The sequence below is a fragment of the Myotis brandtii genome, unplaced genomic scaffold, assembly GCF_000412655.1.
Source record: "Myotis brandtii unplaced genomic scaffold, ASM41265v1 scaffold1386, whole genome shotgun sequence".
NCBI lineage: Eukaryota > Metazoa > Chordata > Mammalia > Chiroptera > Vespertilionidae > Myotis > Myotis brandtii.
Window position 1 is genome coordinate 101,603 of NW_005354950.1, and position 14,546 is coordinate 116,148.

At 41.5% G+C, this 14,546-nt stretch overlaps 1 protein-coding gene across 2 annotated transcripts; it reads left to right on the forward strand.

Moving 5' to 3' along the window:
* The first annotated feature begins 7,536 nt into the window (after positions 1 to 7,536).
* Positions 7,537 to 14,060, forward strand: LOC102257667 (GTPase IMAP family member 7-like). 2 transcript variants are annotated; one of them, XM_005860712.2, is made up of 3 exons: positions 7,537 to 7,675; positions 9,331 to 9,423; positions 12,846 to 14,060. In XM_005860712.2, the coding sequence occupies exon 3, from the start codon at positions 12,887 to 12,889 to the stop codon at positions 13,775 to 13,777; it is 891 nt and encodes a 296-aa protein (XP_005860774.1). In that variant the 5' UTR covers positions 7,537 to 7,675; positions 9,331 to 9,423; positions 12,846 to 12,886; the 3' UTR covers positions 13,778 to 14,060. The 2 variants fall into 2 exon arrangements, with proteins under 2 accessions (XP_005860774.1, XP_005860775.1); XM_005860713.2 differs by lacking the exon at positions 9,331 to 9,423 and having other exon boundaries at positions 7,538 to 7,675.
* Positions 14,061 to 14,546: the final 486 nt, after the last annotated feature.

Sequence of the window (14,546 nt, forward strand, 5' to 3'; positions counted from 1 at the left end):
GACCAGGGGCTGCGGGGCAGGCACCTAGGGATTGGGCCTGCCCTCTGCCACCCAGGAGCGGGCCTAAGCCAGCAGGTCATTATCTCCCGAGGGGTCCCAGACTGTGAGAGGGCACAAGTGGGGCTGAGGGATACCCCCCACCCCCGCCAGTGCACAAATTTTTGTGCACCGGGCCTCTAGTCTATATATATAAAAGACTAAGCAACCTGCCAACCAGATGATCAGCCAGTAGCTATGATGCACACTGACCACCAGGGGGCAAACACTCAATGCAGGAGCTGCCAAGCAACAGCAACTTTGCAGAATGCCCTCTTGCATACCAGTACCCCTTAGAGGATTTTGGACTGCTGGTTTCTGCCCAATCCCCCCAGGACGGGCTGAGGGACCCCCCACCTGTCAGAGGGACTCGACTCACTCCACAGATGCCGCTCCAGGTACCCCAGAATTTCTATTTTGTTCTTAAAAAATAATCTCTATCTTTATTTACAGTATCTATTTGATGAGCTATTTCATCATAGCTTCCTTTCTTTTTTAAGCATCTTTTCCCTCAGTTCTTTAAAAATATTTCTAACTACTGCTTTAAAGCACTGTTTTCAAATCTAGTATGTTGGCCTTCTCACAGAGAATTACTGTTGCCTGAATTTTTTTCACTACATGGGTTACAATTTCCTGTTTCTTTGTATGTCTTGCAGTTTTGTTAAAAAAAAACTGGTTATTTTAAGTAATGTGTTCTGCACAGTGATTTACCTTCTGCATTTCTAGGGCTCAAGCTGCTGTTGTTTGCACGTTTGTTTAGTGACATGGCTGGACTCTTCTGGGGAAGTCTATGTCCCCTGCAGTGTGAAAGCTCTGATGATGCTCCTCAGAAGGAGCAGCCTTTGGATGTCACGTGGGATGAGAATAGTCTTAGCAGTGCTCTCCTTGTTTGCCGCTTTCCTGAATCTCTCTGTTAAGCTCTATGTCTCCATTTGTATTATACCCAGCTGTTAGGTCTACCAGTAGCCAGCTGATTACACTCCTGTTATTTACAATGTCTCTGGGCATACATTTCTCCACAGTCTGATATAAATAAAATTGGTTTCCTTTGCAGGGTGGTTTTTGGGTCCTGTTTTTCAGGTTTTCTCTGATACTAGAACAACCCTTTGTACATGTCTCTTTTCCTGGTTCTCTCTAGTACATTGCTGACCCATGGTCTCTCTTGAAACTCTTATGGGATTACCAGACTCCTGTAAATTATTTACCAATAAATATTCACCGTTTTCAAGAGTGCCCTTTGAACTTCCCACACTCTGCTTCAAATAAAGTAATTTTTTCACCAGTTAAGCTTTGGGAATATCATTGTTAGAATTTGAAAGATTGCAACATCCATGAGCACTGGTTCAGTTCAGAGTAGAATTTATTTTGTTTGGCTCATTTCAGAGTCAAAGTACTAACTGTTGTGCCTGCTCTGGAGGAGGAACAGGTGAGGGTTTGGAAACTCACAGGAAAACTCCCCCATTTCATCCTCAGGCCAGCACCAGCCTAGGAGAAGTCCTTATTGATCCTAAACACTGTTCAGGGTGTTCTCCATGTTGAGGTTCTTCTTGGCCGAGCCTTCTCCTCTCACCCCTCTGAACACTTCATCAGGTACAGATAAGGGGATGTGGGCCCTGTAACCTAGACTTTGTAGCCTGTGCTGTGACCAAAACTTTAAGTGATGAGTTAAACAGAACAAGGAGGATGTGAGGTTGGAAAGTGCTGTGGTTGAGGCAGGATGCATGCTTTCCTTTACACAAGTGAATTTACAATAACATCTTGTAGCTCATTTCTTGGAAATAGAGGGGATTATGAGAAACAATAAAAAATTTTGTGCTGTGATACACTTGAAATACATTAAAATTGCACCATTGTTCCTTGGTAATAAATCACCTAAGGACATATGTTTATGGGAGAACTGGAGTGAAGGGGGAAAAAAAAGCCAAACTAAATACAAAAGTAAGAATTGCAGATAACAGGAGAAATTGTGCAAACCAAACTGAAAATCTCAGAAAAGAGGCAAATGACTGAATGCTAGCAGATGGATCTGGTAGCCTCTGAATTCTTTCCTGGTTCCTGTTCTAAGCAGCCTCTTCTTCTTCCCCAAGGTCAAGGACTCAGAATTCAGGGTTGTGCAAGCAAACGAATGGGCTTTGGAGGAAGGGAACTGAAAAGTCCTGAAAGATAAGTAAGGAAGGGAGTGGAGGGTGTGCTGAGAGTGGCAGAGACTGTGGGAGAGGCACACTTGCTTCCCTTCTTCCTGCCTTCCTGGCTGTTGGTGCCACATGCTAATGGGCCTGGGATCTGTCGCTGTCTGTAACTATACATGACTCTGATGACCCCAGGCACTCAGAGCATGGGAGCACAGGCCGCAGTGACATTGCTCCTTCACACAGACCCTCAAGCCAAGAGTCCCAGGACTGGTCCCTCCAAGTGGTCTTCCATGAGGAACCCTGTTCGCTGTCACAGGTTTATCACTATAATCAACCAACATCTGAGAGGAAGTGTGGGTAAGCAGCCAGGGCTCAGGATTCAAACCAGTGGGGGAGTCTGGGGACTTCTTCTCTAGGGACCAGGCCCAGATATTGGGGGGCATCAGACTTAGATGATCTGACCCTTCCCTATACTCTTATCTATAGAGATACCAGGGCTCATAGGGGTTATGTTTTGTCCAAAGCCATAGACTCAATAGTTCAGAATAAGAGGCACATGTCTTCTCTGACTGAATTTCATGTGTTAATGACAGACACCAGTGCTGATGTGCTAATATGACTGTCTGCTCTGAACCTAACCTCATGGAACAAAGAAAGTGTCACTGGGCTAATAGAAGGGAACACATTGTCAGACATGTTATCCATCCTATGCTGCAGCAGAGGCTGCTGGCTTAGATATATTTAAATGCATGAAAACTCATTTTGTCTTATTTTGTAAAGGCTAATGCCCTCCTTAATTTTTTAGGTAAAACTATTTATTCTTTTTTGAATTAAATTTACTGGGGTGACAATGGTTAATAACATGATATAGGTTTCTGGTGTACAATTCCATGATACCTCACCTGTATATTGCATTGGGTGCCCTGCCAAAGTCTAATCTCCTTCTGTCACCAAAGGTTTGACCCCATTTGCACTTTACTGGCCCCTCTCAGTCAATCTTTTTGGTAAACACCATAGTGTTGTCTGTCTCAGTGAGTTTTTGTAAAATGATTCTTTTGTAGGAATTTGGTGCTCTGTGGGAGTGTGAGGTTGGCTCTTGTGGGTGGGCCTGGAGCATGCTCTCAGGCAGAGGTGGTCTCAGGATCTGTTGTGCTCACACCAGCTGGCAATCTGCCCCTTCCCCTTAAGAATCCATGAGCCCTTCATTTTCTTTGTCTCTCAAAAAGAAAGACGTTTTGGGTTTTTTGGGGGGTTGTAAAATTTTTGATGACTGTTAAATTCTTCTGTAAAGGGCCTGAGTCCAGAAAGGGTAAAGAGGATGGAGAGGGGGTGGATCTAGAGTCTGGAATCCTGGGCAGGGAGACATCACTGAGAAACAGGGTCATGCAGAGTTTAAAGGTTTCTGAGAAAACCACCAGTACACTCATCAGCAGCCTCTGTGGTCATCCAGGACCAGATGAGTGGGTGGGGGTGGGAAGGATTACTCTAATAAACACAAGCTCATGCAGAAGGGGAAACCTCTGGGATGCTGAGAGGATGGAACAGGAGGAGGGCAGGAGAAAAGGTGGAGGAAGGAGCAAGGTGTTGTGTGAGATTCCTAGGGCTGACGTAGCACAGTACCACAAACAGTATAGCTTAAAGCCACAGAAACGTATGGCCCCATAGTTCTAGGGGTCCAGCATCCAAAGGTTGGCAGAGCCATGGTCTCCCTGTAGGGGTTAGGGGGATCCTCCCTTGCTGGTAGCCAGGTCCTTGTGTTGCTGGCAATCGTTGGAGGTCCTTGGCTGGTGGAATCATAACTCTGATCTCTTGCCTTTTGCATTTTATAAGGAGAAACCAGGCTGTGCCCCCACAATGTGCTTGGAAACCTCCGCAGCTAAAGACTCAAGTTCATCACTTACAAGCTCTTCTTTCCACCCAGCAGTAGAATCAAATTCAGCATCTTTCCCCCACTTTGTATCAAGTATCACCTTTCTTCCAGTGTCATTACCAAGGTCCTCACTTTGATCTGAGATCTCACCTTTAATATTCAAATTCCCATCAATAGTTTCTTTAAGGAAAATCTAAAATTTCTGTATCAGGTCCCTCAGCATTCTCCCAGCTTCTGTGCATTACCCTCAATTCCATTACCACTTACACATTTTAAGTATTTTTTAACAACAGCACCCCATGCTTTTGTACCAACACTAAGCCTATGAAGCAAATATTCCAGTTTAAAGACTATGAAATTGAGTTGCAGAGAGGATAATGTATCCACATGTGGTATCCTGAAAATTACCCCCTTCAAGATTGCCATTCTAATCCTCAGAACCTATGAATATTATCTTATTGCAAATGTGATGAAGTTAATTATTTTGAGATGAGGAGATTGTCTATCTGCGTGGGTACTACATGTAATCACAAAGGTCCCTAGAAGATGGAGGCAAGAAGATCAAAGGAGGAAGAAGGCAATGTGATGATGGCAGCAGAGATTAGAGTGATGTGGGCACAAGCTATGGATTCTGGAAGCTTCTAGCAGCTAGAAGAGGCAAGAGATGGATTGTCTACTAGAGCCTTCAGAAAGATAAGCCCTAATAATACCATCATTTTATCTCCATAAGACTAATTTCAGGCTCCTGACCTCCAGAACTCTAAGAGAATTCATTAGTATTGCCTCAGGCCACTACATTTTTTAATTTGTTATGGCAGCAATAGGCATCTTGTATACCAAGTTCAATTGTTGATTTGTGGGAGAGTCAGCACAGTATGAGGAGTCTATTATCTTCATCTCCTGTTATCACTTTTGCAATGTTGTAATAAGTTTGAGCTTTGAATTTATCTGAATCTTAGCAGCTGAGCTCCACAAGGCACTCTGGTAAAAGTTAAAGAGATGTGTTTTTTTAAATAACCCACAACCTTTGGAAAAATCCACATACATCCACATTGCCATGTGTGTATGATGTGAAGAATAAAGTGGTAAAAAGAATAAATGGAAAATGTAACAACGGAAGCTGTGGTTTTCTCCCCATTCATCTTTTTGCGTCTGACTATGTAGAAGGAGCAGCATCCTGGGACGGGGGAGAGCACCTTCATGGAGTTGCAGGTGGTGACCCACAGCAGAGAGCCAGGTGGCTCACAGCAGAGCTGGGTGTGGAAAGGAGCTCCTAATGATGCAGAGCATGGCCAGGTGAACAGTGCAGGAGAAATACGAGGCAATGCTCCTATCACAAGTCTTCTAGAGGGAGATCACTCTTAAGTTAGGGTTCAGGGGTGGTGGGATTGTCTTTCATATGCTCCTCTGTGGCCAATGACCTCAAGCCTGTTACCATTCAAGACCTGTATCCTGCACCCTGTGGATTCTTTTTTTTAAATTGATTTTAGAGTGGGAAGAAGGGAGAAGGGAGAGAGAGAGAGACATTGATGTGAGAGAGACACATTGGTAAGTTGTCTCCGATACAGCTTGACCAGGGATTGAAACTGAGACCTTCTGGTTCTTGGGACAGTGCTCCAACCCACTGAGCCACAGCGAGTTCTATCTCAAACACTTCCCTCCTCCCTCTAAGGAACTTAACAGTGTACCTGGGGAAATACCTGGAGAAGCAGTTGGTTGACCAGGAAAACACCCAAAGCAGCTCCTGGCAAGACAAGTTTCATTCAAGGAATGTGGACAGTGAAGTGACACTGGGCAATGGTGGAGATATTTGGGGCAGGAGATGTGGTTCTGGCTCTGCTCTCCACTCATATATGCAGCCTGTCAAGGTGAGTTTCCTGAGTGTGTGACCTGTAGAGCTGCACAAGGCCTAGTGATTAGAGGGGACCCTCATGTGGTTTAATGCTTTGTAATATCATCTTGAAATGCTTCACGATTTTTCAACAAAGGACCTGTTATTTTCTATTTGTGCGAGTCCTGGCAAATTACATAGTTGGTCCTGATCTCTGTCTTTATTGGAAGTCAAAAAACTGTCACCTTGGGCCCTTCAATGTAACCAAAGTCATTAACACCAATAATTGGTCCAAGGATATGGTCATTAACACCATAGTTTCCAAAGCCAGCTGCTTCCCTCCATTGGTAACCACCCTATTTTTCACTACTTCCTGCCACATATGGTCCTCTTAGTACCTATCCTGATGCTGAAACATCGACTGATCAAATTTCTCAACCTAGTGAACAAAATCTATATATATATAATGCTAAGCAGCCATGCAATCATCCAACCGGCCAGAGGGTATTACGTGCACTATCCACCAGGGGGAAGACGTTCAGCAGAGGAGCTGCTGAACTGCCATGACTTGGCAGCTGCAGTTCTTGGGTGACACAACCTGGAACCAGAGAGGAAGGAGCTCTCACACTCCAGGACCCCTCGGGGGATGACAGAGAGCTGGTTTAAGCCCATCCCTGCAGGACAGTCCCAGAGACTCCACCTGTAGGATGGATCCCACTCACTCTGCAGATGCCATTCGAGCTCATGGTGCAGCCCCAGGTGTGGGCAGGAGGGGAGGGACCATGGGAGGTTGGCTCCAGGACATGTCTGCCTGTCCAACCCAGTCCTGCCTTGCCGGCCACCTTCTAAATAATATCCTTTCAACGTGCACGAATCTGTGCACTGGGTCACTAGTATATAATAAAAACTCAGTATTTTTATGGTGATGGTTCATGGTTCATGGTTCACTAGAAAATCTTGTGAACCATGAGAGCTTTGGCAGCCTGTATCTCACCTAAAAACAATTTTCAGAGCCTAGTGGATCCATCCACTGGTAAATCTAGAGTAAGCTGACTCTGTCTGGTTCTGGGGTGAGAGAAGGTAGGAAGATTAGGAGGGAAAGTTGCATTTATTCCTCAGGTGCATGTTTAGTTGTCAGGTCATACAAACTTTCAATCTTGCAAGACCCATATGAAAAAAAAACAAAAAACAGAGAGCGTGCATGTTTACTGGAGAATATTTTTCCAGGCCTCCTCTTCTCTTTTCTCCATGGCTCCCAGTGGTTTAGACTACTTTGGCTTTGTAACTGAGTCCTGTTAATTTCTAAATGATTAACATGAGACCCTCCTGAAAGAATAGACCCAAAACCCATATTGTACCATCCCTTGTGAACACCTGAGGAATCACGAAGTCACATACCCAACTTCCTTCTTCCAGAATGACCCCACAGTCTCCCACTACACCAGGGAAGATGACAGACACTGTGCCTGGCTTTCTGGGCAAGATTTAGGTCATTTAATAATGGCCTTTTGGATCCACCATTATAACCCAAATACCGAATATAGCTTTGGAAATTTGGGTGTGAGATTGGGCACAAGGAGAAAAAGGTTTCAATTTGGCAAATCTGAAGCACCCACCAAATTAGGGGCAATATGACTGTCTTTTTAAAGGCAAACAGTTCCTCTACTGACTCCACCCCATCTGTGCTTCCTGGCTCAGCGGGTTAAAAGGACGAAAACACTTTATCCTCACAGTCAAAGCAAAAGCCCACACTAAAGGAGATTCTTTGGAGAAAACCTGAGAGCTCATCAACTCGTGGTAAAGAAGGTGAGTCTAGCTGAGAAGGGGTCCTGAGTGGCAGAGCTATGAGGGCCGTAGGTTCAGGGAGTGTGCAGAGCATGGGTTCTGGCTCACGAGAGACCTGGTTCTGTGCCAGCAGCACAGTGGGGGGTGGAGTGCTTTCAGAGGGTAGTGGCACATGGTAGAGCGGGGAGTCAGGAGCTTTATTAGCACAATGTTACATGTCTCATTTAAACAAGACACATTTGTGCTTACTTGTGCACCTTCATGCATTTGCTGCTGTGATAGACACTGAGGGCTGCCTGATAAGCCCTCCTCTTCCCTGGATAGGAAATGAGTGCCCCCAAGGCAGTTCTTTAGAGCTCAAAGGCAATTTGGAGACAACCCTGTCTAACTCCCTCTTTTTACTGAAAAAGAAGCGGGATCCCAGGGTGTTATGACTCTAGGGGTTGCCCACATCACTAAGGGCAGAGAAAATCTAAACTGCAGGTTGCTGAATCCTTCCCATCATTTAGTAGAAACTGTGACCCCATTAGTGTGACATGCGAGGTGAGGAGGGGGTGTTGTGAGGAGAGGGTTGGCTATTCTGGAGGAACAATGTATGTGAAACCCTCCTGTTAACTTCCCTGTTACAGGCTTCCTGCCAGTTCTCCATTCTGTAAAGAGTGTGGACTTCCTTCCCTGTCCTCTCTTGATCTAACTCTCACTCTATGGGATTTTAGAATCATGGGCCTGAGAAGAAACTAAGAAGAAGCTGTTGTGTGCAGTGGTTAGGAGGGAAGTGGTAGTCAGACAGACTTTGAATTGGATCCCTTCTCTGCCTGATAACTGTTGGCACCGTGACCGTGGCAAATGTCTAAGTATTTTGGAGCCACATCAATGTCCTTATTTTAAAAGTTAGAAAAATAAAATTAGCATTTTGGGGCAGTACATGAGATAATGTATAAGACATTTTTCAGGGTGCTTAGTATAGAATATTCGATAGTGGTTTCATTACACAGGTTAAAATTTTTATTGTGGAAAAATTTTTAACTTATTCAATGATAAAGAGACTAGTACAAGGAACTTCCATGTACCTACACCAGGCTTCAATGATTACCAATAGATGCCAATTTTGTTTCATCTATGTACTCACTACTCCCTACACACCCCACATTATTTTGAAGCATTCATCAGACATTATTTCAGTAAATATTTGAAACCATTTAAAATATTAACATAATCAGACTTCAAAAAGCAAGTAGAAATTTTAGAAAATTGCCAGTTGCATACAGATTTCTCTGATTGTCTCATAATTTAAAAAATTGTTTGAAGTCAGATCCAAATAAGATCCATAAATTGCAATTGCTTGATTTCTCTTAAATTTATCTTAATAGGTAGGTTTCCAACCTTCCCTATTACTTTCTGGGAAATTTCTCTGGTGAGAAAAGGGAAGTCTTTTATCCAACAGAACCAGGCAAGGTACATTTTGTTGATTTCATCCTCATGGTGTGATTTCACCTGCTCGTCTAGTTCTGGTGTTTTGTGTGAATTTATTTTAAAGGAGACATTTGATCAGATTCAGGTTTGACTGTTTTTTTGGTGGGAATACTTCATGGGTGCAGCTGTCAACTTCCATCAGAAGGCTTGATCCTTTCCCTTTTTTTGTCTATGTTCAGAACAATGAAATGCTTTCCTCGCAGGTTCCCAATGGGGTTATGGACTACTTTTAAGAAGAAGGCCTTGCCCTGACCGGTTTGGCTCAGTGGATAGAGCATCGGCCTGCGGACTCAAAGGGACCAGGGTCGATTCCGGTCAAGGGCATGTACTTTGGTTGCGGGCACATCCCCAGTAAGGGGTGTGCAGGAGGCAGCTGATCGATGTTTCTCTCTCATCGATGTTTCTAACTCTCTATCCCTCTCCTTTCCTCACTGTAAAAAATCAATAAAATATATTTAAAAAAAGAAGAAGAAGGCCTTTCTATGAACTCATGGATTTCAACATATTTGATACATTTGATTCATTGGAATTATTATTGATACTCAAATTGTCCCATCTTTGTCCAGTTGGATTCTCTTGAAGTTGACTCATAAGTCCTTTTGATAATTTCCTAGAGATTTTTTAGAGCATCCTGGCTTTCTAGTTGACAAGAGAAATTGTCAACTCAGATATTTCCTGCCTACTCCTAAAATCAATACTTGCTCCTTAGAACCCTAATTGTTTGGTGGGAAATGAATGGCATTTGAAGACTACACTCTGGTCACTAAGGGTGCTCTCTGTCACTGGGCTCATCATTAACTCTATGCCTTTTCAATGGACTTCAAAAGTACACACACACACACACACACACGCACACACACAAACACACAAAACACTAAAAATAGGATTTTTTTGGAAAAATTTTTTAATTCAGGTTTTGAATTTTTTGGGGGGCGGTTGGGGGGGCCTTAGTACAATCCTTCTAGATATGGACAATGAAATTATTGCATTTTCAAGTTACTTAGACCAATTTCTTATGTGGTTTATCCACCATATAAAATGCAATTAGATTTGTTTCATTTGCTTTCAATATCTTAAAACATAACTTTTGTTGTATAATTATGTAAACTACCTACATGATTTCAAGATCAAAGCTATGAAATCTTAGTGTAACAAAGACATCTAGTTTCCAGCTTCTGTCCCTGTCACCTCTACCCTGCTTCTCCCATTCTCATGTAAATAATGTTTTGTTGGTTTAGTTTTCAGAGTATCCTATTACCTTTTCATATATATGAAAAAAATATATTATGTTTTATATATGTAATTCATATTCCTCTTATTAGAGAAATGGTAAGTAAATTCTACATTATTTTCTTCACTTTGTTTTTTTGTTTTGCTTTGTTTCACTTAATGATACATCCTGTAGATCTCTCCATGCTGGTACATAGAGACACATCTCACTCCTTTTCACAGTTGGATAGTACTTCACTGTAATATATGTGAATATACCTTAGTTTATTCCTACAAATGGCCATTTTATAGGTTTTTGGCTTTTTGCTTTTACAAAGCATGAAGCAATAAATAGGTTTATGCATTTTTTATATACTTTTGTCAGTGTAGTTTAGGAAGAATCCTAAAATTGGAAATTGATAATCAAAGGGAAAATGCCTATTTACTTTTGCAGCACAGTGCTAACTTCTCTGTAGAGTTTGTACTGTTTTTCCATTCTCACCAGCCATGCAGGAGAGGCCCTGCTTTTGCCATACCTTTACCTACAGATTAGGCCAGCAAATGTTTGGATTGTTGCCAAACCTGGAGGTGAGAAATAGTATCTCACCTCATAAATAGAGTTGTAATTTTAATTTATTTTACTTTTTGTGCTTTAATTTATTTTCCCTATTATGAGTGTATGTTAATATATTTTGATATATTCAAGACACACTTTAATTTCTTTTTCTATGGGTGTTTATTCCTATATCTTGGTCCATTTTCTATTGAGTTGTAGGGTTTTTGTTTCTGTCCTTCTTAAATTTTTTAAATTTTATTTTATTTTTTAAAGTATTACAAATAGTAGTACATATGTCTTCTTCTTTTCCCCATTGACCTTCCCCTGGCCTCCCCTACCCTGGCACAAGCTCTTACCCAAACCCTCAGTGTCTTGTGTCCACTTGCTATGTTTATATGCATGCATATAAGTCCTTCGATTGATCTTTTACACCTATAACAGAAATATTTACCCCTTTAATATAAGTTGGAAAATGTTTCTTTCCCTGGTGTGGCATTTTTGCTTATTTTGTCTATGATTTTTTTGTCCTACATTATGTGTGAGATTTTCATGTAATCATACTTATTAATCCTTTTCCTTATTCTTTTTCAAATCTTATAAATATTTTCTCTATTTTACAAAAAAAAATTACCCATGTTTTTTTCTATTATTTATATAGATTAGTTTTTTACATTTAAACTTCTAATCGATCTGGAGTTTGAATGGCATGAGTGAATAAATGTAGTTTTATCTTTTTCCAAATGGTTTACAGTTACCCCAAAGTTGCTTTATTAGTCCATCTTCCTCCTATTGATGTGAGATGCTGCCTTACTGAATCTAACTGTAACATAATGGAATGGAATATAAATGAATAGAGTCTGATTAATTTGGTCTATTTCTTAATTTTCTGCTTTTATTTCACTGTTCTCTCTATCCATGAACCAACATCATACTGCTTTAATCATAGAAACTATGATGCTTGACTCCAGAAAGAGCTAGTCCTCCCTTCTTGTTGTTTTTTTTTTTAATATATTTTTATTGATTTCAGAGAAGAAGGGAGAGGGAGTGAGAGATAGAAATATCAATGATGAGAGAGAATCCTTGATCAGCTGCTTTCTGTATGCCCCTCACTGGGGATTGAACCTGCAACCCAGGCATGTGCCCTGACCGGGATTCGAACTGTGGCCTCCTGGATCATAGGTTGATGCTCAACCACTGAGCCACGCCAGGGGCTGTTTTTCTTAATAGGTACAGATAACTTTCTTTTTTATTCATCCAAATGAACCTTATAATCCATTATTTGAAGTTTATAATGTGATACTTAACTTTATAAGCCACTGTTTGTCACTTGCATGAAAAAAGATGCAGACCCAAAAAATTAACTTTAGTTATATAAAATCATGTTAGGGAAGTATCTATTTTTTTTCTTCATACAAAGACTTTATAATCCACTTTTTATCACTTATAGGGGAAAAGCTTATGATCAAAATTCCCATAATGAGTCATCCTAGTATTTCTGAAATAAATCATAAAATCATGGGGTATTACTTTTTTAGTGTCAAATAATTTATTTAAAAAGTTTGTATTAATATTTCCAAATGAGACACATCTGTAGCTTTACTTGTTGGTGAAGTCTTTGGTAGCCTTGGGATCACTATAACACTTGATTCATATAAGAATTGAAAGATTCCCCTCTTTTTTTAATAATAAAATAGCTCACATCGAATTGAGATGATCAGATCCTTAAAGCCTGAAGTGAGTTCCCCTGTGAAAGGATCTGGACCTTGTACTCTTTTGTGGGGAGACTCTGCTCTATTATTTCTTCCATAATAATTGAACTGTGTCATCTCTCCATTCTTGTAATGAGTAATAGATCATTACAAATTTTCATGGAGGAAAAGAACGAAGAAAAGGGGTTGGGAATGGTTCCCACTTAGCTAAGTTGACTTTTCTCCACTCTCCTCCCTTCATAAGGTCTTGTGGAAGCCTAAAGCACAGAACCTCTTGAAACAAACATGGCTGGTCTTCAGGACAACACTCTGAGGATTGTTCTGGTGGGGAAAACTGGAAGTGGGAAAAGTGCAACAGGAAACACCATCCTTGGCAGAAGAGAATTTCAATCTAAAATTGCTCCCGACGCTGTTACCAAGAAATGTCAGAAAGAAGTGCAACACTGGAAGGGGAGGAACCTTCTTGTTGTGGACACCCCAGGGCTCTTTGACACCAAGGAGAAACTGCAGACCACCTGTGAGGAAATCAGCAGGTGTGTCCTCTTCTCCTGCCCTGGGCCTCATGCCATCATACTGGTACTACAGCTGAGCCGCTACACGGAGGAGGAGCAGAGAACGGTTGCATTGATCAAGGCCATCTTTGGGGTGGCGGCCATGAAGCACATGATCTTGTTGTTCACTCGCAAAGATGATTTGGATGGTAAGACACTGAGTGACTTTTTAGACGAATCAGATGTGAACCTACAAAACATCATCCAGGAGTGTGGGTCCCGCTGCTGTGCCTTCAATAACAAGCAAAGTGCAGATGAGGCTGAGAAGGACGCTCAAATGCAGGAGCTGGTGGAGATGATAGAGAAAATGGTGCAGGAGAACAGAGGGGCTCACTTTTCTGATGACATATACAAGGACACAGATGAAAAGCTGAAACGGCAGGCAGAAGCCTTGAAGAAAATCTATGCTGAGCAATTGTATAAGGAAATTAAACTAACAGAAAAGGAATGTGATCAGGGAAAAATATCACAGGAAGAAAAAGAGAAAAAAATAAAAGTCCTAAAGATGAAGCATGAAGAACGAATTAAAGATATAAGGGAACAAGCTGAAAAGAATATATTTGCAGATATTGTACAAAGGTTTAGAAATATGCTTTCAAGTCTATGGCATAGGTTTTTCAAATAGTGTATATTTTCTTTTTTTCTTTTTAATTTGCCATGATTTGTTAATGTAGTAGATTGTATTTTCAAAAAAAAGGTTATAACAGTATCTTCTATCCAACCTATTCTTCTTATAATCTGAGCTTGCTTTTCCTTTTGTTGAGTTATATGGGTCTGTGCCACTGCCTTGCAATTCCATGGACTTTGTGACTGATTTGGCAAATAGTGGATGGCTGTGACTTCCAAAGTTAGATAGGGAGGATGCCTCCTTGCTCTCTGGGGTACATGCCCTTGTCACTTGGCCACCATGTGATGAGGAAGCCCAAGTTGTCCATCGAGTCCACATGAAGAGGACACTCCCCTGGCTGGTCTTTCATCTGCCAACAGAAACAACTTGCCAGCCATGCTAGTAGGGAAAGATGGAAGCAGATTCTCCAGCTGCCAACCGAGCCACCTCAGATGAAGCAGCAAAGAACAAGGATGGACCACCCCCACTGCATCCTGCCCAGGTTTCAAAAGAAAAATAAATGATTATTGTTGCTTTAAACCACTAGTCTTCGGGATGGTTTGTTATGCAGTGACAGCTAACCAGAAGCATCCTCCCATCATTCCCACCAATCCCCACAATGCCAACAAACTTAAAAAGCTAGAAAATGGCATAATTATAAAATAATATATTATGCAGATTTCACAGGCTCAATTTAGGACAATTCAAATGAGAAATCCTTCATATGTCAGTGTTAGCACCACTGGTGATGCACATTAGTTTAGTCCACTTCTCTGAGCCCCTTGTT